This window comes from Sus scrofa, chromosome 6 (assembly GCF_000003025.6).
Source record: "Sus scrofa isolate TJ Tabasco breed Duroc chromosome 6, Sscrofa11.1, whole genome shotgun sequence".
NCBI lineage: Eukaryota > Metazoa > Chordata > Mammalia > Artiodactyla > Suidae > Sus > Sus scrofa.
This window is the reverse complement of record NC_010448.4, coordinates 18,054,882-18,078,080: the sequence shown is the minus strand read 5'-3', so window position 1 is coordinate 18,078,080 and position 23,199 is coordinate 18,054,882. Positions and strand designations below refer to the sequence as shown.

The 23,199-nt window shown below is 43.3% G+C and overlaps 2 protein-coding genes across 2 annotated transcripts in view; both read left to right on the top strand.

Annotated features, from left to right (window-relative positions):
- The window catches only part of CDH1 (cadherin 1), an 80,500-nt gene extending 77,906 nt beyond the window's left edge, over positions 1–2,594 (top strand). The window contains 1 exon segment of the mRNA NM_001163060.1: positions 875–2,594. Within this exon segment, the coding sequence (NP_001156532.1) occupies positions 875–1,084 (210 nt within the window). The 3' untranslated portion in view covers positions 1,085–2,594.
- Positions 6,526–23,199, top strand: part of TANGO6 (transport and golgi organization 6 homolog) — a 201,506-nt gene continuing 184,832 nt past the window's right edge. Inside the window, 1 exon segment of the mRNA XM_021093875.1 lies at positions 6,526–6,660. Within this exon segment, the coding sequence (XP_020949534.1) occupies positions 6,564–6,660 (97 nt within the window). The 5' untranslated portion in view covers positions 6,526–6,563.

The window sequence follows — 23,199 nt, the reverse complement described above, 5'->3', positions numbered from 1 at the left end:
GGATCCAACCTGCGCCACAGCAGCAACCCGAGCCATAGCAGTGCCAGTGCCAGATCCTTAACTGGTAGGCCACCAAGGAACTCCTGTAGCTGTTTCTTAATTATAAAAACAAAGTGTTTGCTATTTTAAAGATATAAATTACAAAATGTATATAAAGAAAAAAAATACGCAAGTCCTTCATTGGTTCCCCCAGCCCTACTCACCAAAGGTAACTTAGCAGTTTGCATTCATCCTTTTAGACCTTTCCAGGCTGAAATGCAGCCTGGGTGGCCTGGCGTGACTGTCCTCATTGTTTTTAGCCTCTGTCCATCCTAATTGGTTGGTGCTGATCTCCCCTGCCCATGCATAATTTACCATTCTCTTTTTTTTTTTTTTTTTTTTTTGTCTTTTTGCCTTTTCTAGGGCCATACCCAGGGCATGTGGAGGTTCCTAGAATAGGGGTCTAATCAGAGCTGTAGCCACTGGCCTACGCCAGAGCCACAGCAATGTGGAATCTGAGCCGTGCCTGCAAACTACACCACAGCTCACGGCAATGCTGGATCCTTAACCCACTGAGCAAGGCCAGGGATCAAACCCACAACCTCATGGTTCCTAGTTGGATTCCTTAACCACTGCACCACGATGGGAACTCCCTAATTTACCATTCTTTAGGAGGAAAACATTCTAGCTACTTTGTCTCTTCCTTGACAATGTCCTTGTCCATTCCAGTTTGTATAATTGACCTTGTGGGTGTTAACTGCTCCGGGCACTCTGCAGGATGGTTGCCTTGTTACCCAGTAACGCTTTGCTTTATGCACCGAGAGAAGGCGTCTTGCCCTGGAGGACAGGTGTCTGATTCCTCTCACTGAAAGGTCCTCTCCTCTTCCTTCTTTAGAACCTGAAGGCAGCTGATAGTGACCCCACTGCCCCACCTTATGACTCTCTGCTGGTGTTTGATTACGAAGGCAGTGGTTCCGAAGCTGCTAGTCTGAGCTCCCTGAACTCCTCGGAGTCGGACCAAGACCAGGACTATGACTACCTGAACGAGTGGGGCAATCGCTTCAAGAAGCTGGCGGACATGTACGGAGGCGGTGAGGACGACTAGGGGACTCCAGACCGATGGCAGAGATGGGTCCCTACGCTCATGTGATGGGAAATGCAGGGACAATGTTCCTGGCGGTTTTCCAGCTCCCCTCCCTTTCTGGAGAAGAGATGCCGTGATCTGTGATGCAGTTAGGATAGTTGTCATTTCCACTTTCTAGATCGAATCTCTGTGTGTTAGAACGATTTTGACTTGTTCCTTCAATCTTTTTTTTCCTTTCATCACTCTTTACATGGTGATGATGTCCAAAAGCCCCCCAAATTTTAGTATTTCCAAAGGATAGCTTCAGCCTCCGAAGGTTCTGCTGGTAACTTGCAGATTTCCTTAAAAGGCCTTGGCTCATTTTTAAAAGGAAGGGGTCCATTTCCCTGTTGTATATATGAGAAATGAGTGTGCTTTTGTGCCTCCCATCATGTCAGCAGTGCCCCATGTTCGAATATCCACCCTTACTCCTGAATTCTATTACATTTCTCTGACACAGAAATTATCGGACCCTTTTAGGAAAAGAGGTTCATGTCTTAGTCTGGCCACACACTGAGTGGGTATTGTGTACTCTTTAACAGTTTGCCTTTTTCATTTCCTGAGTACTTAACTTGAAATGGTTACCTATCCTATTTACTTGTTCTGAGTAAGAGTATTTGTTAAGTGACTGTTATTCATGGGGTACTCTGGTTCTAAGTAGGGAGACGAGACCAGAAAAGTTGATGAGTTTTCAGGTGCCACTGAAATGTATCCCTAAAACAGAAGAGAGAGAGATTCCGGGACTCACAATAGTGCCTGAAGTACTGCAGCCAAAGACAGAAGATGGCTTGTCACAGCAGAGGGGAAAGGTGAAAAGGGGGCTTGGAGATGACAGGGGAAGATTGTCCCTGAGCCTGGCAACTGAGCTGACTGAGGCCAAGGATGGTTAAGGTCGCTCCAGCCCTGAAAATTCTGAAGGAGGGAGGAATCTGAACATGTGTTTCCTACCTTGTCCTGTGGTTAGTACCCGAAGCACAGAATCCCCAAGTGCCTGCTTTTGTTGATGTCTGCAGAAAATGCTAGCTGGTGGGGACACGTTTGCCCTCAAATTCCCACTGTGTGTAAAAACTTGAAAATATTTTAAAAATGCGATTTCCCCCCTAGGAAATGGAAGAAAAACACGCCCCAAAAGGTGTTAGCAATGGGAGGCGGAGGTAGGGAGAACCTTAATTTGGATCTTCTTTTAGTTGAAATACAACCTTCAAGAATGTTTTCACAACCACAGACAAGAACTTTAAATTGCCTCCCTATCTCTCAACTGTTTTCAGAAGAAAAAGCCATCCCTGCAATCACCTCACGGGAATTGTCTTGATTTTTCAGCAGTTGAAACTCTAATGTAGTTCTGTGTAGAGAATGTCACTGTAGTTTTGCGAGTATATTGCGTGGGTGCTGATAATTTTGTATTTTCTTTGGGAGTGGAAAAGAAAAACAATTCACGCTGAAAAAATTATTCTTAAATATTCATTTTTATAAATTTTATTAAAGAATTTTGTTAAACCATTGTCACACTTGCTTTATTTGCTTCCACAATTCCAGGCCAGACAAATGGGAATTGAGTTCAGTTGAAACATAGACGAAAAGAAGTTTCCTATTAAAATGACTTCTCTTGAACTTTGTGTCATTCTGTTGGGGCAAGATAGGGGGAGACTGCACTCATAAGATCACTTTATTTGAAGAATATCCATCCATGTGGTGTGTGGTAAGACCTATAAAATTCTCTTTAGAATAGCAGGCGACTGTGGATTGTGCTGAGGGATAGAAGGAAGCAGGGCTTCAAATGACATTGGCAGTCAGCAGAGTTAGCACAGCCAGCCGTTCTCCATGGAGAGTGGCGGGGGGCAGGGCACCTTCTGGGGGACACTGGCAATTTCTGGGGATATTTTTGATTGTTAAGACTGGGGACATGCTACTGGCATCAAGTCAAGGTCAGGGATGCTGCTAAACATCCTACAACGCATGGGACAGCCCCCACAACTAAGAACTGTGAGGTTGCGGGTTCAATCCCTGGCCTTGCTCAGTGGGTTAAGGATCAGGAGTTGCCGTGAGCTCTGGTGTAGGTCAAAGACATGGCTTGGATCCTGTGTTGCTGTGGCTGTGGTGCAGGCTGGCAGCTGCAGCTCTGATTTAACCCCTAGCCTGGGAACCTCCACATGCCGTGGGTGTGGCCCTAAAAAAATCTGCAGCAGCTTGGGTTGCTGAAGAGGTGCAGTTTTCATCCCCAGTACAGTGCAGTGGGTTAAAAGGATCTGGCATTGCTGCAGCTGTGGTGTAAGTTGCAGCTGTGGCTCAGATTCAGTCTCTGGCCCAGGAACTTCCAGATGTTGCAGGTATAGCCATTAAAAATACAAAGTAATTGTGGCAAAAAGTTCACAGTGCTTGAATCTAGGTGAAGCATACATAAATGTTCATGTAATAGTTTGACTTTGCGTTTAAAAAATATATATTTTTTTGTCTTTTGTTTTTTTACAGCCACACCCATGGCATATGGAGGTTCCCAGGCTACGGGTGCAATCTGAGCTACCGCTGGCCTACACCACAGCCACAGCAATGCGGGATCTGAGCTGCCTCTGCAACCTGCACCACAGCTCACAGCAATGCCAGATCCTTAACCCACCGATCAAGGCCAGGGATCAAACCCATGTCCTCATGGATACTAGTCAGGTTGGTTAACCACTAAGCCACGATGGGAACTCCGCGTCTAAAATATTTCTTCTCTTTTTTTTTTTTTTTTATAATTTTTTTATTTTCCCACTGTACAGCAAAGGGGTCAGGTTATCCTTACATGTATACATTACAATTACATTTTTTCCCCCACCCTTTGTTCTGTTGCAACACTAAAATATTTCAAAATAAGTTGAGAGCAAGTAAGTCAGAGATAAATCTTTGTGTATATGGTCAAATATCTGACAAAGTTACTAAGGTCATTCAATGGGGAAAGGACAGTATTTCCAACAAATGGTGTTGGTGAGACCGAATGTTCATAAGCAAGAGAATGAAGTTGAATTTTCTTTCATATCTTTCATATCACATATAAAAAATAACTCAAAATGGATCAATGGCTTAAACATAAGTGCTAAAACTATAAAAATTTAGAAAAAAACAGGGAAAGAAACCTTCATGGTGTTGGATTTGGCAATGATTTCTTGGATATGACACAGAGTAAAACACAAGCAAACAAAAGTCCATTAAAAGCTTTGGGGAATTTCCATTGTGGCACAGCAGAAATTAATCTGACTAGTATTCATGAGGATGCAGTTTCAGTGTCTGGCCTCGCTCAGTTGATTGGGGATCCGGCGTTGCCATGAGCTGTGGTGTAGGTCACAGATCTGGTGCCACAGCATAGGCCGGCGGCAACTGCAGCTCCGATTTGACCCCCTAGCCTGGAAACTTCCATATGCCGCAGGTGTGGCCCTAAAAAGCAAAAATAATGATAATAATAATAAAAGCTTTTGTGTATCAAAGGACACCAACAGTAAAAAGGCAACCCACAGAATGGGGGAAATATTTGCAAATCACATGCTCAGAATATATTTTTTGAAAACTTCTAAAATTCAGTAGCAAAACCCCCAAAAACCCAATTCAAAAACTGGCAAAGGATTTTAATACAAATGGCCATTAAGCACTGAAAAGAAAAGATGCTGGACATCACTGGGGAAAATGCAAGTCAAAACCAAACTGAGGTACCCCTTTACATCTATTAGGATGGCTACCACTTAAAGCAGAGACATGGTGGCAAGGATGTGACAATAACTGAAACCCCTGTGCATTGCTGGTGGGGATGTGAAGTGGTACAGATTATGGAAAACAATGTGATCAGTTCCTCTTATGGATACATACAGAAGAATTGGAAAGCAGGGTTTCAAACATATTTGTACAACCATGTTCATTGTAGCATTAGTCATAATACCCAACAGGTGGAGATAACAGTGCCATGGATAGATGAGGAGATAAACAAAATGTGATCTATTCATATCATAGAATATGATTCAGCCTTCAAATAGAGGGAAATTCTGACACATGCTACAGCACAGATGAACCCTGAAAACACGATGGTTAAGTGAAATGCCGATGGTAAGTGGAATAAGGTAAGTTGCAGCTTATGGCAACTTGGGATCCTTAACTCACTGATGATGCCAGGGGATAAACCTGCATCCTCACAGACAATGTCCAGCCTGTAACCTGCTGAGCCACAAGGGGAACTCCCAGACATGACTTTTGAGTGTTCCAACCAAGATCCCTGTGGGTGAAACTCTGTTTCTGATTATATGACTCTCTAACCCATTGTTTTACAGATTAATGCAATTTTGATGGGGCCGGATATTTAGAGACACTGATTTTTCCAGGAGTGGATGTAAATAGAGCAAAGATCAAACTTTTACTGGGAACTTTATTTAGTCCATTTAAGAAATCATATCACCAAAAACATTTTTTAATTAATTTATTTATTTTGCTTTTTTAGGGCCACACCTGAGGCGTATAAAAGTCCCCAGGCCAAGGGTCAAATTGGAGCTGCAGCAGCTGGCCTAGGACACAGCCAGAGCAATGCCAATCCAAGCCAGTGTCTGCAACCTACAGCTCACCACAAGGTAGGATCTTTAACCCACTGAGCAAGGCCAGGGATGGAACTGCTTCCTCATGGTTACTAGTCAGATTGGTTATTGCTGAGCCACAATGGGAACTCCACCAATGGCAATATTTGTAGCTATGTATTCAAGATGGATGTTGGTATTTAACACTTGTTTTAAAATATACTAATAGGAGTTCCCCACGTGACTAAGTGGAAATGAATCTGACTAGCATCCATGAGGATGCAGGTTCGATCCCTGGCCTCGCTTAGTGGGTTAAGGATCCCGAGTTGCCTTGAGTTGTGGTGTAGGTCACAGACGCAGCTCGGATCTGGCATAGCTGTGGCTGTGGTGTAGGCCAGCGGCTATAGCTCCGATTCTACCCCTAGGCTGGGAACCTCCATATGCGGTGGTTGCGGCCCTAAAAAGACAAAATTAATGAATTAATTAAAACCTTAAAAAAATAAAAATAAAAAAATCACTAATAAAGAAACTTGGCAATACTCAGCTGTATACTGTTTTGCATATCCGAACTTCATTATAAGAAGGTACAGCATCTGTTTACCTCATTATGTCTTTCAGTGCTTCGCTGCCCAAGTAGAATATTTTCATAATGAAATGCATATTACTTCATGATAAACGATTTCTGTCACTCTTCTTCTTTATACAAAAGTTAACCATATTCTCTGAAATTGTACGTGTAGGCAGGTTGGGTTAGCTTTTTAATTTCTCCCCCTTCGAGGATACAGGGGGCTTGAGGAAAGGTTTCTTCCTAAACCGGGCGTTCGGGTCAGAGCGGGCCCCGCCCCTAGCTCCTTGGCCACACTCAACATGGCGACCATGCCGCTCCGCGCAGGCGCCTGCGCAGGTCGCAAGACGCGCGTCCCACTCTAGTCATGGCGGCGGCCCGACAAGTAGCAGGCGGCAGGGCTCTGGAAACGTGTGGGATGGAGCGGATTTTGGAGGCGCTGAAGCTGCTGCTGAGCCCGGGAGGTGAGACGACGGGTCTCGGCGCAGGGCTGCACCCGGGACTCTCAGGGCCGCCGGTCTTCCAGGGCTGTCCTTCCTTCCGCGGCGTCCCTCACCGGGACCCCCACCCGGGCTCTGAGGCTGTCCCACCCCGCACCGGGGGCTTTGGGCAGGGTCTGTCCTGCCTCATTTTGCGCTTGAGAAAACAGAGGCTCAAGGAGGGATGGGATCCGCTGAATACTGACACGGACCAGCGCTTACCTTCACTGTGTGAAGCACCTTGGGTGCGTGGTTTCTTCGTCCTTGCCGCAGCCCTAAAGGCTTCAGAGCGGTCCTAACCTCTTGAAGGCGCAGGGTCTAATGTGGACCCTGGAAATTTGTACAAAGTGCCAAGGAGTCCAAAAAAAAAAAAAGGCAGCAGTGACGTTTGAGCTGCGTTTTAGGGAGAGGATTTAGGATTTACGGTCTGTGGCAGGGATTTACAGTCACTATTCCTCTTTCCCAGTGAGTTGCTAAGATCTTCCCAATTTAGAATGAGAAGGGACCTTGGGGGTGGAGAAGCCTGGAGCCCCCCCTTCTACAGCTGAGGACACTCTCGGCTCACCGAAGAGATTAAGTAACCTGACCAAGATCGTTTGGTCAATTTAGAGGCAAAACATGAACCCAGAACCAAGATCTATCGAACCCTCCCCCTTCCAAGACCAAGGCAAATAATAATGTGAATACAGTATGGAGCTGAGGTTATCTGCGTATAATTAGAGCATATTTTGGAGGAGGGGTTTGTAGAGTGAGCAGGGTAAGGTACATGATTTTGAGATGACGCGCCTCCTCCCCCCAAAAAAACACCCCTGCGAAAACTCCCAAAACATATCATACCTGGTACGAGTGAAAGGAAGTTAGTAATTGCCTACTAAGTATTGGTCCCTATAGTGTGTTGTTTATATACATATGTTTTTATCCTCACAACAATCCCGTGACATAGGTATTACTTGTATTCAATTTTACAGATGAAGGAACCAAGGCTCAGGTACGTTTGAAACTAACCAGTGCCAATCTGCCAAGTGGTTGAGCTAGGATTTGAATTCAGACGCCTTCCACTGTAGTATGGTAGCTATACTGCTTTGCCTCAATGAAGAATAAACTGCAAGATACAATTTTAACTTGTTGATTGAGAGGTGACTTGTTTAGCAACTGCAGCTCTTTAGGATATGACTGAGAACAAGGATAAATTGGTAAAAACTTTTAAAAAATCAGGAAGTAGTCATCTGTCACAAAGCACATACATTTCATTCTTGAAAGACCCTCTCACTCTCAAAGAGTTTGTTGCGGAGTTACATACGTGTACACATTTAGCTTAGGAGAATTCAAGCCTTCTTATTTGAAAAAGAACAAGTAATGGGGTAAAATGATATTTTGCACAGTCTGCTATATATTGTGTGAATCTTTCTGCTGTTTTGTTTTTTTTTTTTTGTCTTTTGTCTTTTGTCTTTTGAGGACTGCACCCACGGCATATGGAGATTCCCAGGCTAAGGGGCTAATCGGAGCTGTAGCCACCAGCCTATGCCAACAGCCACATCCATGAGGGATCCCAGCCGCATCTGCAACCTACACCACAGCTGACGGCAATGCTGGATCCTTAACCCACTGAGCGAGGCCAGGGATTGAACCTGCAACCTCATGGTTCCCACTTGGATTCGTTTCTGCTGCGCCACAAGGGGAACTCCATCTGCTGTATTCTTTTATCACATCAGCTGCTGAGGGAATTAAAAGATAGCTGTGCATAGTAAGTTTTCACATGTCCCTGATGGACACAGGATGCTTAGACAAGATGAAAATATTTGTTAACATTATATCCAGCTAGGAGTTCCCATCATGGCGCAGCAGAAATGAATCCAACTAGGAGCCATGAGGTTTGGGGTTCGATCCCTGCCCTTGCTCAGCAGGTCAAGGATCTTGCATTGCCGTGAGCTATGGTGTAGGTCACAGACGCGGCTCGGATCTGGCGTTGCTGTGGCTCTTTCGTAGGCCAACGGCTATAGCTCTGATTGGACCCCTAACCTGAGAACCTCCATATGCTGCGGGTGTGGCCCTAAAAAGGACAAAAAAAGACCAAAAAAAAAAAAAATCCAACTAGATTAAACTTCTCTTGATTTGTCTTTTTTTTTTCTTTTTTGTCTTTTGTCTCTTTTAGGGCCGCACTCACAGCATATGGAGGTTCCCAGGCTAGGGGCTGAATCGGAGCTGTAGCTGCCGGCCTACGCCACAGTACCTATGACTTACTCCATAGTTCATGGCAGCGCAGGACACTTAACCCACTGAGCAAGGCCAGGGATTGAACCTGTGTCCTCATGGCTGCTAGTCAGATTCATTTCTACTGAGCTGTGACGGGCACTCCCCTTTAGTCTTTATTCTTAATTTAATTTTTATTTTGTGTTGGAGTATAGTTGATTTACAATGTTGTGTTAGTTTCAGATATATAGCAAAGTGATTCAGTTATATGTGTGTGTGTGTGTGTATATATATATATATATTCTTTTTGAGATTCTTTTTCCATATAGGTTATTCCAGATTATTGAGGAGAGTTCCTTGTGCTATACAGTAGGTCCTTATTGATTATCTGTTTTATATATAGGAGTGTGTATATGTTAATCCCAAACTCCTAATTTATCCCTGCTTTCAATCTGTCTTTAAATTAACTACCTTTGAGGTAATATTTACAGAGCTGTATATAGTATTCTATCCTCAGTGCTTTTTCGTTTGTTGGTTGGTTGTTTTTTTTTTTTTTTTTGAGATGTACAGCATGATTTAATATATTATAAAAGGATTAGTAAAGAATTAAAAATTTTTCTAATTTATGAAACACTTTATATGACAGTTTGGTAACTTCCATTTAAAACATAAGTTAAATTAACATAATTCATGACATTACATGAAATGGCCTGTGGAACCTTCCATATTACTTGGTGTTCTGAAAATTTTACATATACCATAGTCGGGGGAGGGAGGGCTAATTCATGGGACAAATTCTGCTCTTTTCTTCTTTGACTTGAGTGGTCACTTCCAAGTCGTGTTAGACTGGAGGCTGTCTTCCCCGCCATGGGGGTGAGTCACTCTCCTCAGAGGGGGAGACGGGAAGACCCTCGTGGAGAACATGGACCGGGACATGGGTCCGTATCACTGATCCTCCACGATGTGAAACACCTGACTTGTAGGAGGAGGCTTCTCAGGAGGATGAAATGAGTTGTTCTGAGCCTGGAGCGCCTCGCCCGTCCCTTGTCCCACCATGAGGACAATTCCAGGGGCTTGGTCTGGAATGTGCAGAGATGGTGAGGGTGGGGGACAGTGCAGGCCTGGATTGGGCTCAGGTGAGGTGAGTTGGGTAGAGGCTGGGAGTTAACACTTAGCATTGGGGCAGGTGTCCGTATGGTCATGTGGTGCACCTGTTTGTATCCAAGTCCAGTTGTAGTGGGAAGAGAATGAAGACTATGGACAATTCCATAGATCAGGTCTCTTGAGTATCCTCAGAAGATCGAAAGGACTTAATTTTTGAGGGGGAGGGAAGGTGTTGTAGGATGGAGGGGGAGGGTCTAGCAAATCCAAATGGAGACCACGGCAGGTCTCTTGCCTGGCGCCTGAGTTTGGAGTCCTGATTACATTTTTGTCTCACAGGCTATGGTCTGGGCCTTGGGTCCGTCAGGACACTTGACTTGTGCATTGTGGTCGAAACATGGTCCAGACATGGACTTGGTGGCAAGCTGGCAAACATCATAGGAGAAGAGAGCAGGCCTGTTGTCTGTCAGCTTAGCAGTGATGTTTGGGCACTGACCCATGTGCTGGGGTGCAGGTTGTGACGTAATGATGAGTTCCTCACCTTGTCCTTTTTCTGGTCCACAAGTTGAGTGCGGAGAGTTCTGTGCAGAGCTCTTGATGTAAGGCTGTGCAAGGCAGATGACCCTCCCCGTCAGGTGTCTTGAGTGGCGGATGACCTGTGAAAATGTCCTTGGCAGATTTATTATTGACCGTGTGGACAGTAGTGGGCTTGGAAGGATGCTGCGGGAAGATACCACCACTATAAAGTATATTTGAATTGCCTCTCAATCAAGAAGAAAAAAAATAGAGGTGACCAAATACAACTATTTGGAACATACGATATTAAATTTCACTGTAAAATAAGTAAAAACAATCATTTTACATAGGAAGAGGCACCCAACCTCAGTGATGGTCGGGGAAAATACATTACAATGCCACTGTAATAGTTTTATTTCGATTACATTGGAAAACTAAAGTTCCTTGGTAGCGTCTCTTGTCAAAATCAATGGAAACAAGCCCTTCGATATACTCTTGCAGGGGGTATATGTGACTAATGTCCTTTTAAAGGCAGTTTGTTCCTTCTTTTGCTTCTTCAGATTCTGGTCTTTAGGGGCTCTGTGGGGTTGATGTTTGTGTAATGACTTTGATATTTGCTGTGTCCTTGCCTCTGTTCAGTCTCCCTCAGACACTGATCATTTGATTTCCACCTTATAAATTTAGGAAAGGCATGGGATCAACTTGATAGATGCAAACAAAGTAGCATAGTAGAATTCTGTGATAGGAAACAGACATCCGAGTTCGGGAAGCGCAGAAAGTCCCAGACAAAGGGAGTTCCCGTCGTGGCGCAGTGGTTAACGAATCCGACTAGGGACCATGAGGTTGCGGGTTCGGTCCCTGCTCTTGCTCAGTGGGTTAAGGATCCGGCGTTGCCGTGAGCTGTGGTGTAGGTTGCAGACGTGGCTCGGATCCCGCGTTGCTGTGGCTCTGGCGTAGGCCAGTGGCTATGGCTCCGATTTGACCCCTAGCCTGGGAACCTCCATATGCTGCGGGAGCAGCCCAAGAAATAGCAAAAAAAAGACAAAAAAAAAAAAAAAAAAAAAAAAAAAAAGAAAGTCCCAGACAAGGTTACCTCCATCATGTTTCCCTCCAAATGGAAAAATTCTTTATGTGAATAAAGGGACCTGGAAACAGCAGCTCAGCAAGGGAAATGAAACGATCAGAAGTCACCTAATCACAGGCCATCCAGAGCTCTGCCTTATCTGGCTCTTGGCCCCAGGACCGACGGGCTTCCAACACGGCTTCAGCTGGTTAGGTCCTACCTGAGCAGTGTTGCTGTGGGCGAGGGCATGATCAAGGGTCCTCTCAGTGCTTTTGGAGGTAGAAATATATACAACAAGAAGCCTCTTGTTTGTTTGGGGAGATGGTATTATACATATAGATTGAAGACATTGACCTTGGCAGGATCATAGCCGTGGTGAATGAATGGTACAGATAGCAACTGCATCGAGAAGGAATTATCCAGGGCTGGGGCTGTGAAAGGCTGCAAGAGGAAGATTTCAGTCCAGGTGAGAATTGAATAGACAGAAAGGAAGTAAGATACCAAGTCTTTCTCTTTTGAGTCATCAGAAGCTCTGCTGCATAATGTTTTCTCTTCCCCTCCTTTCCGTGCTTTTCTCAGTTATAGGGAAAATAAGAATAAAATCCCCACCTGCATTATTAAGAAGTGTGTTAAGGGAGTTCCTGTCATGGCTCCATGGGTAGTTACCATGCGCTGTGGCGTAGGTTGCAGATGTGGCTTGGATCCCGCGTTGCTGTGGCATAGGCCAGCAGCTGCAGCTCAAATTCAATCCCTAGCCTAGGAACTTCCATATGCCACAGGTGTGGCCCTAAAAAGCAAAAAAAAAAAAAGTGCGTCAGGCAGAATTTGAACGGGATTAGTGAAAAGGTGTGTTACACAGAAGTTTAAAGGGTTAGTGAAGTTTTGCTTAGGATCATCTCAGCAGTAGTTTTCCTAAAAAAAAAAAAAACTTTCTATACTAAGTATATATTCATCAAACTCTGTCGTTTTTTTGGCTCCACAGGAGGCATGTGGAAGCTCCAGGTCCAGGGTCAAACCAGCACCACAGCAGTGACCTGAGCCACAGCAGTGACAACACCGGATCCCTAACCTGGTGAACCACCAGGAAACTTCAGGAACTCTGCTTTTAAATGTCATACAGCATAGACATTTAACTTGGTGATTGGGAAGAATAAATAATGCTGTTTTTGAGGGCAGCATTTCCCAAAGTATGATAAGGATATTTTTAGACAGTCGGTAGAGAAACATTTTGAGGCTGAAAGCATAGTGTAGTGATTGAGAACTTGGGATCTGGAGTCAGGTTGCCAGAGATGAATAAACCCTGGGCAAATAGTTTAACCCTAGTCTCCTCATCTGGAAATAAGAATAATAGAATACTCCATTACTCACGGAGTTGGTGTGAGGATTGAATTAAATACATAGAGCCCTTAGGACAGTATTTTAACTATTACCACTTTAAATTTTAAATGATTTAATTTGGGGAGCTCCCTGGTGGCCTAGTGGTTAAGGATAGGGTGTTGTCACTGTTGTGGCTCAGGTTGCTCCTGTGGCTTTGGTTCAGTCCCAGGCCTGGGAACTTCCACATGCTGCAGGCGTAGGCAAAAAAAAAAAAGAAAAGGGGGGAACTCTCGTTGTGGCACAGAGGAAATGAATCCGACTAGGAACCATGAGTTTACGGGTTCAATCCCTGGCCTCGCTCAGTGGGTTAAGGATCTGGCGTTACCGTGAGCTGTGGTGTAGGTCGTAGATGCAGCTTAGACCGCAAGTTGCTGTGGCTGTGGTATAGGCTGGCAGCTGTAGCTCAGATTAGACACGTTGCCTGGGAACCTGCATATGCTGCAAGCTTGGCCCTAAAAAGCCAAAAAAAAAAAAAAAAAAAAAAGAGAGAGAGAGAGAGATTTAATTTGAAGAAATAAACGAATAAAGCAAAAAACAATCCAGGTAGTCTTTGGATAAATGGCAAAAATTACAGAAACTGTATGGCTCTAATTTGGAAAACATTGTTTTATGGCTGCAGATCTCAAACTTTTTGGTTTCAGCATTCTCACACTCTTTTTAAAAAGTGTTAAGTGGAGTTCCCATCGTGGCTCGGTGGTTACCGAATCCAACTAGGAACCAGGAGGTTGCAGGTTTGATCCCTGGCCTCGCTCATTGGGTTAAGGATCCGGTATTGCTGTGAGCTGTGGTGTGTAGGTCGCAGACGTGGCTCGGATCCCGAGTTGCTGTGGCTCTGGCATAGGCCGATGGCTACAGCTCTGATCAGACCCCTAGCCTGGGAACCTCCAGGTGCGGCCCTAAAAAAAGACAAACAAACAAAAAAATAAGAGTCTTTGGAGTTCCCACCATGGGGCGGTGGTTAATGAATCCAACTAGGAACCATGAGGTTGTGGGTTCTATCCCTGGCTCCATGGGTTAAGGATCTGGCGTTGCTATGAACTATGGTGTAGGTTGCAGACCCCGCTGGGATCCTGCATTGCTGTGGCTCTGGCACAGGCTGGCGGCTACAGCTCTGATTAGACCCCCTAGCCTGGGAACCTCTGTATGCTGCAGGTGTAGCCTTAGAAAAAGAAAAAAAAAAAAAAAAAACTGTTAAGGACTTAGGAGTTCCCATTGCGGCACAACAAAAATGAATCTGACTAGGAACCATGAGGTCACAGGTTCCATCCCTGGCCTCGCTCAGTGGGTTAAGGATCCAGCGTTGCCGTGAGCTGTGGTGTAGGTCACAGACGTGGCTCAGATCCTGCGTTGCTGTGGCTGTGGTGTAGGCCAGCAGCTGTAGCTCTGATTAGACTCCTAGCTTGGGAACCTCCATGTGCCATGGGTGCGGCCCTAAAAAAGACCAAAAAAAAGAAAACACAAAAAGTGTTAAGGACTTAAAAGAGCTTTTATGTGGGTTATGTGTATCAATAATTACTGTATTAGACATTGAGACTTTAAGAGAAACCTTTTAAATTTATTTAAATATAACAATAACTTGTTAACACAATGACATTTTTGATGAAAAATGCATTTTGCAAAATAAAATAACCTAGCAGGAAGCGTGACGTTGCTTTACATTTATTTGTCATTGTTTCACATTTTTGTAAATCACCTTAATGTCTGACTTACTAGAAGAGAGCTGGATTTTCATATTTGCTTTTGTGTTCAGTTTGTCATGACAGGTTGTTCTGATTGAAATTGAAGAAAATGTAGGCTCACGTAGGTAAAGAGTTGGAAAGGAGGAGATTTCAATCATCTTTTCAGATAATAGTGTGTATCCCTTTTTATAACTCAACAAGAGGTAATTTCAAGTTAGTTATAATATGGAATCTGAACTCCTATCAGTGATTTTTCACCCTTCATACACTCAAGAGAAAACAAGAGCATGAAAGGCAGATGATGTCGTAGTTTAATAAGAAAATAGGAGTTCCCGTTGTGGCGCAGTGGTTAACGAATTCAACTAGGAACCATGAAGTTGCGGGTTCGGTCCCTGCCCTTGCTCAGTGGGTTGACGATCCGGCGTTGCCGTGAGCTGTGGTGTAGGTTGCAGACGCGGCTCGGATCCCGCGTTGCTGTGGCTCTGACGTAGGCCAGAGCAGCTACAGCTCCGATTCGACCCCTAGCCTGGGAACCTCCATATGCCGAGGGAGCGGCCCAAAAAATGGCAAAAAGACAAAAAAACAAAAACAAACAAACAAACAAAAAACAATAAGAAAATAGCTTTGACCTTGCAGACTCTCTGGGAGACCCTTAGGAAGGCCCTCAAAACCTGAGGACAGCTGCTCTAAGAGGACGCGGTATTCATTTTTTTTTTTTTTTTTTATTTATTTATTTTTTTTTGTCTTTTGTCTTTTGTTGTTGCTGTTGTTATTGTTGCTATTTCTTGGGCCGCTCCCGCGGCATATGGAGGTTCCCAGGCTAGGGGTCCAATCGGAGCTGTAGCCACCGGCCTACGCCAGAGCCACAGCAACGCGGGATCCGAGCCGTGTCTGCAACCTACACCACAGCTCACGGCAACGCCGGATCGTTAACCCACTGAGCAAGGGCAGGGACCGAACCCGCAACCTCATGGTTCCTAGTCGGATTCGTTAACCACTGCGCCACGACGGGAACTCCGGTATTCATTTTTGAGTGGATTTTATTTTGATCACCAGTAGAGGGCATGGAAGACTATTTTATTAAGGGGCTCTTGAAAAACATTAGCTAATAGCTTTTGTTTTAAATCACTTTCTTCGTGACCCCTGTTTGGGTTCCAAGATCTTATAAAGTCACTTACAGATTCTTTAGTGATCTTAGTGGTTAGTGGCAGCAAGGTGTGAGAATGTTTGTTTCCTTTTTAGGAGTATATCAGCCGGAAGAACCAGATACTCCTGCCAGTGGGTCAGAACACTTACCCTGAAAAGTCTTAGAGAAGTACTGGAAAATCTCACCCTGCTGATTCTCTCTGTTTTGATAGAAAAATGTTTTTGTACCTTTTTTTTTTTAATGGAAGTAGTTAATGTTCCTTATAGTAAAGCTTTTAAAAATATTATTAGAGGGGAGTTCCCGTCGTGGTGCAGTGATTAATGAATCCAACTGGGAACCATGAGGTTGCGGGTTCAACCCCTGGTCTTACTCAGTGGATTAAGGATCTGGCGTTGCCCTGAGCTGTGGTGTAGGTTGCAGACGCAGCTCGGATCCCGCGTTACTGTGCTACATCTCCGATTCAACCCCTAGCCTGGGAACCTCCATATGCTGTAGGAGCGGCCCTAGAAAAGGCAAAAAGACAAAATAAATAAATAAATAAATAAAAATATTATTAGAGAAACTAAAAAAGAAGAAAATATTAATGACCTTAATCCCACTACCCAGAGATTACATTTTGGGAAATTTTCTTGGTTTGTTTATAAAAGTGGTCTCTTATACTATGTACTATTTTATAACCTTAAAATGTGTCTCTAGGAGTTTCCGCTGTGGCACAGTGAGTTAAGGATGTGACGTTGCTGCAACGGCAGGGTAAGTCACAGCTGCAGCTTGGATTTGATCCCTGGCCCAGGGACTTCCATATGCTGTGGGTGTGGCTGAAAAAGAAAAAAAAAAGTATGTTTTTAGTGCAGAAACAACACATATTTACTGTAGAAAAAATTGCAACAATGAATCAAAAAAGGAAGATCACCCAATAATTTGAGGTATAGCTTTTGAGATCTTTTTCCTTTTTTTTTTTCCCTTTTTTAAGGGCCACATCTGCGGCTTATGGAGGTTCCCAGGCTAGGGGTCCAATCAGAGCTGTTGCTGCTGGCCTATGCCAGAGCCACAGCCCCGCCAGGTCCGAGCCTCATCTGCGAACTACACTACAGCTCAAGGCAACACCGGATCCTTAACCCACTGAACAAGGCCAGTGATTGAACCTGCAACCTCATGGTTCCTAGTCAGATTCATTTCCACTGCGCTATGATGGGAACTCCTTGAGATCTTTTTTCTTTTTTTTTTTTTTTTAATTAATTAATTAATTTTTTTTTATTTTCCCACTGTACAGCAAGGGGGTCAGGTTATCCTTACATGTATACATTACAATTACATTTTTCCCCCACCCTTTGTTCTGTTGCAACATGAGTATCTAGACATAGTTCTCAATGCTATTCAGCAGGATCTCCTTGTAAATCTATTCTAAGTTGTGTCTGATAAGCCCAAACTCCCGATCCCTCCCACTCCCTCCCCCTCCCATCAGGCAGCCACAAGTCTCTTCTCCAAGTCCATGATTTTCTTTTCTGAGGAGATGTTCATTTGTGCTGGATATTAGATTCCAGTTATAAGTGATATCATATGGTATTTGTCTTTGTCTTTCTGGCTCATTTCACTCAGGATGAGATTCTCTAGTTCCATCCATGTTGCTGCAAATGGCATTATGTCATTCTTTTTATGGCTGAGTAGTATTCCATTGTGTATATATACCACATCTTCCGAATCCAATCATCTGTCGATGGACATTTGGGTTGTTTCCATGTCTTGGCTATTGTGAATAGTGCTGCAATGAACATGCGGGTGCATGTGTCTCTTTTAAGTAGAGTTTTGTCCGGATAGATGCCCAAGAGTGGGATTGCGGGGTCATATGGAAGTTCTATGTATAGATTTCTAAGGTATCTCCAAACTGTTCTCCATAGTGGCTGTACCAGTTTACATTCCCACCAACAGTGCAGGAGGGTTCCCTTTTCTCCACAGCCCCTCCAGCCCTTGTTATTTGTGGATTTATCAATGATGGCCATTCTGACTGGTGTGAGGTGGTATCTCATGGTAGTTTTGATTTGCATTTCTCTTATAATCAGCGATGTTGAGCATTTTTTCATGTGTTTGTTGGCCATCTATATATCTTCTTTGGAGAAATGTCTATTCAGGTCTTTTGCCCATTTTTCCATTGATTGATTGGTTTTTTTGTTGTTGTTGTTTTTTGTTTTTTGGTTTTTTTTTTATTTTCCCACTGTACAGCAAGGGGGTCAGGTTATCCTTACATGTATACATTACAATTACATTTTTCCCCCACCCTTTGTTCTGTTGCAACATGAGTATCTAGACATAGTTCTCAATGCTATTCAGCAGGATGATTGATTGGTTTTTTTGCTGTTGAGTTGTATAAGTTGCTTATATATTCTAGAGATTAAGCCCTTGTCAGTTGCATCATTTGAAACTATTTTCTCCCATTCTGTAAGTTGTCTTTTTGTTTTCTTTTGGGTTTCCTTTGCTGTGCAAAAGCTTTTCAGTTTGATGAGGTCCCATGGGTTTATTTTTGCTCTAATTTCTACTGCTTTAGGAGACTGACCTGAGAAAATATTCATGATGTTGATGTCAGAGAGTGTTTTGCCTATGTTCTCTTCTAGGAGTTTGATGGTGTCCTGTCGTATATTTAAGTCTTTCAGCCATTTGGAGTTTATTTTTGTGCATGGTGTGAGGGTGTGTTCTAGTTTCATTGCTTTGCATGTTGCTGTCCAGGTTTCCCAGCAATGCTTGCTGAATAGACTTTCTTTTTCCCATTTTATGTTCTTGCCTCCCTTGTCAAAGATTAATTGACCATAGGTGTCAGGGTTTATTTCCGGATTCTCTATTCTGTTCCATTCTGTCTGTCTGTTTTGGTACCAGTACCACACTGTTTTGATGACTGTGGCTTTGTAGTATTTCTTGAAGTCTGGGAGAGTTATGCCTCCTGCTTGGTTTTTGTTTCTCAGGATTGCTTTGGCGATTCTGGGTCTTTGAGATCTTTTTTCTATGTGCAGGTACAAACACACACACACGTATGTATTTTAATACAGTAAGGTTCATTCTCTGTTCTTTTATCGATGAATTTTTAGAATAATACATTAACGTCTTAGCAGTCTCCAAAGATAGCCAATGGAGTGATTTTAAAAAATTTTTATTATAGTTGATTTACAGCGTTCTGTCAATTTCTGTTTGTTTTTTGTTTTTTGGTTTTGTTTGCTTTTTAGGGCCGTACTTGTAGCATGTGGAGGTTCCCAGGCAAGGGGTTGAATTGGAGCTACAGCTGCCAGCCTACACCACATCCACAGCATCAGATCTGAGCGGCATCTGTGACTTACACCAGAGCTCACAGCAATGCTGGATCCTTAACCCACTGAACAAGGCCAGGGATCGAACCTGAAACCTCATGGTTCCTAGTCGGATTTTTTTCCATTGCACCATGATGGGAACTCCTTTTCTGTCAATTTCTGCTGTACAATGAAGTGACCCAGTTACACACACACACACACACACACACACACACACACACACACACGTTCTTTTTCTCACATTATCCTCCATCATGTTCCACCACAAGCGATTGGATATAGTTCTCTGTGCTATACAACAGAGCCAGTGGAGTGATTTTTAAAAATTTATTGTAAAGTAATATTTTATTTTTTTTGTCTTTTTGCCTTTTCTTGAGCCCCTCCCTTGGCATATGGAGGTTCCCAGGCTAGGGGTCTAATCGGAGCTGTAGCCGCCAGCCTATGCCAGAGCCACAGCAACTCGGGGTCCAAGCCACATCTGCAACCTACACCAGAGCTCACGGCAATGCCGGATCCCTAACCCACTGAGCAAGGCCAGGGATCGAACCCGCAACCTCATGGTTCCTAGTCGGATTTGTTAACCACTGCGCCAGGATGGGAACTCCCTGAAGTAATATTTTCTATAAATATGATGATATGTTTTAATTATTGTACTCATTTTTTTCGGTTTTTTTTTTTTTGGCCATGCCTGCAGGATGTGAAAGTTTCTGGGCCAGGGACCAAACCTATGCGGTAGCTGCACCGCTGCCTCAACAACACTGGATCCTTAACCCACTACGCCCATTACAAGGGAACTTCCATTCCAGGACTCGTTATTCTTGATACACAAATTGTTCTATTTGTGGCCTGTGGAGCCACTTCTAGTTGGCTGTTGGACTCTTTGAGGTGACTCTAGTAGTCTCATTGCTTCTCTGCTTTCAGACATGATAAGATATCCTGGACTCATTCATTTTGTGCCCATTCTTTTTTTTTTTTTTTTTTTTGTCTTTTTTTAGGGCTGCCCCCATGGCATATGGAGGTTCCCAGGCTAGAGGCTGAATCTGAGCTGTAGCTGCTGGCCTACACCCCAGCCACAGCAAAGTCAAGTCCGAGCTGCATCTGTGACCTACACCACAGCTCACGGCAGTGCCAGATCCTTAACCACCGAGCGAGGCCAGGGATCGAACCTGTGTCCTCATGGATGCGAGTCAGATTCGTTTCCGCCGAGTCGTGACAGGAACTCCTAATATCTTAAAATAACAAATCCTGTATTACCATCTCTACTGTTTCTAAGGGATTATTGTTTGTTTTTGTCCTCAGAATATAGAAATTCATGTCGAAATAATTCTGTGCGGTTATGCTGCTAACTCGATTTAGAGTAGCAGCTGGCACACGTTTTCTATAAAGGAGCAAGCAGTAAATATTTCTGGCTTTGTGACCCATACTGTCTCTGTCACACTATTCAACTCTGCCATTGTAGCTTAAAAGCAGCCATAGATAACATGTAAATAAATGAACATGACTAGGTTCCAATAAAACTTTATTTATGGAAATAGGTGGTGGGCCAGTTTTGACCTATAGATTATCGTTTGGCAACCTTGGACATAAAGTATATAGAATTATTTGGTTCATTTGTTTTTTATTTTTAGGAATATTTTGAATTTTCTTTTTGTTCTCTTTTTTCTAAAATTGAGGTATAGTTAATTTACAATGCTATGTCAGTTTCAGGCATACAGTAAAGTGATTCAGTTATACGTATACAAACCATTCTTTTTCAGATTCTATTCCCATATAGGTTATTACAGAATATTGAGTAGAGTTCCCTGTGCTGTACAGTAGGTCCCTGTTATTATATATAATAATCCCAAACTCCTAATTTATCCTTCCCCTTTCCTCTGGTAACCATGAGTTTGTTTTCTAAGTCTGTTTCTGTTTTGCAGGTAAGTTCATTTGTATCATTAAGATTCTGCATGTAGGGAGTTGCCATTGTACTTCAGGGGAAACAAATCTGACTGAGTCCATGAGGATGCAGTTTCGATCCCTGGCCTCGCTCAGTGGGTTAAGGATCCAGTGTTGCCGGGAGATGTGTGTAGGTCGCAGAGGCAGCTCGGATCTGGCATTGCTGTGGCATTGCTGTAGGCCAGCAGCTGAAGCTCCAATTCAACCCCTAACCTGGGAACTTCCATATGCTAAGGGTGCAGCCTAAGAAGACCAAGGGGAAAAAAAAAAAAAAGGTTCTACATGTAAGTGATATCATTATGATATTTGTCCTTCTCTGTCTGACTTCATTTAGTATGATAATCTCTGAGTCCATCCATGTTACTGAAAATGGCATTATTTCATTCTTTTTTATGGCTGAGTAGTATTCCATTATTATTACATACCACTTTTTTTTTTTTTTTTTGCCTTGCCTATAGCATGTGGAAGTTCCTGAGCCAGGGATCAAACCCCTGCCATATCCCAAAAGTGTTGTATTTTTTAAAAGGTCAAGTCTGGGAGACAGAACATTGAGAAGAAACTGTTATGTATATTTCAGGCCACAGGCAACATTCTTGTAGGAAGGTACCAAGGCAGCATGGCTAAGTACAGCGGCAGAGTACAGAGCTAAAAGAATATATCCATTGTGGAGTCATGTTTCTTTGTTACAATAGCTCTCAAAGCGCTGTCTCCCTGGAGTTCCCGTTGTGGCTCAGTTGTTAACGAATCCGACTAGGAACCATGAGGTTGTAGGATCTGGCATTGCCCTGAGCCATGGTGTGGGTCACAGACGCGGTTCGGATCCCACGTTGCTGTGGCTCTGGCGTAGGCCGGTAGCTACAGCTCTGATTAGACCCCTAGCCTGGGAACCTCCATATGCCGTGGGAGCAGCCCAAGGAAATGGCAAAAAGACACCCCCCCACCAAAAAAAACCCCACTATCTCCTTAACTGCTGGAATAGGGAAATTTGAGCCTAGGGGGCATGCATATTTATGAAGAGGCAGGCATGATCATCCATAAGCATTATAATGAAACAAAGGTTATTCTTGGTTGTCAAAAACTGCAAGCAAGCAGGTGCTTGGGTGTTTTCTTGCACAGTGGTATCTTCTTAGCTGGGATGCATTGTAACATTTTGGGGATATCTGGTTTCTGGAAGTTCATGCAATTTAAGGATTAGTTTCTGCAAAACAAAGCACACTTTCATTTAACCCTGTCCCTTCCCTACTGCTGCCTGGCTAACAATACTACAATGAGTAGCCTTGAGTATATGTCATTTTGCATTTTTGTCTGTGTAACTGTCTATAGGATAGATTCCTAAAAGTGGGATTGCTGGGCCAACAGTAAAGTGCTTATGTAATTTTGCTAGATATTGCCAAATTTCTCTTCTTAGGGATGTACCATTTTAGTTCCTTACAGCCATGTATGAGTGTGTGTGTTTCTCCAAAACACATAATGTGTTACAAAAATGTTTGGATTTTAGCCACTTGATAGATGGGAAGTGATATTTTAGTATAGTTTTAATTTACTTTTCTCTTATGAGCAAGGTTGATCATATGTTCATGTTTAAGAGCAATTTGCATTTCTTTTTCTGTAAACTGTTCATATCTTTTGCCCATATAGTGTTTCATACTCTGTTCGCTTTAGAATATATTTAGTGAACAAGTCATTAAATAATGTTCAACATAGTTTAATGGCTGCAGATAACCCGGTTATTCACTCATTCAACAGCTGCTTATTTTGAACAGCTACTATGTCAGATAGGCCTTGTTCCAGGCAAGAACACAGCAGTGAACAAAACAGAGTAACCTCCCTGTCCTCAAGCAGCCTTTATTCTAGTTGGTGGAGAGACAATAATAAAATGAATAGTACATAGACATTAGCATGTTAGATACAGGTAGACCATAATTTATTCAACATGTATTTCTGATTTTGTACTATTATAAGTAATGCTTTGTTTGACAGTCTCTTAGTTACCATCAGTTACATTTTGATCCTTTCTTAGAAGAAGAAGATACATTAACTTTAGTTTTGGGGTTTTTTGATTTTTTGGGGCAGGGGTGGGGGGCTCATGTCCGAAGCATGTGGAAGTTCCTGGGCCAGGGATTGAACCTGTGCCACAGCAGTGACCCAAGCCACTGCAATGACAACCCTGGATCCTTAACCTGCTGAGCCATAAGAGAACTCCTAACTTTAGTTTTGAAGTCT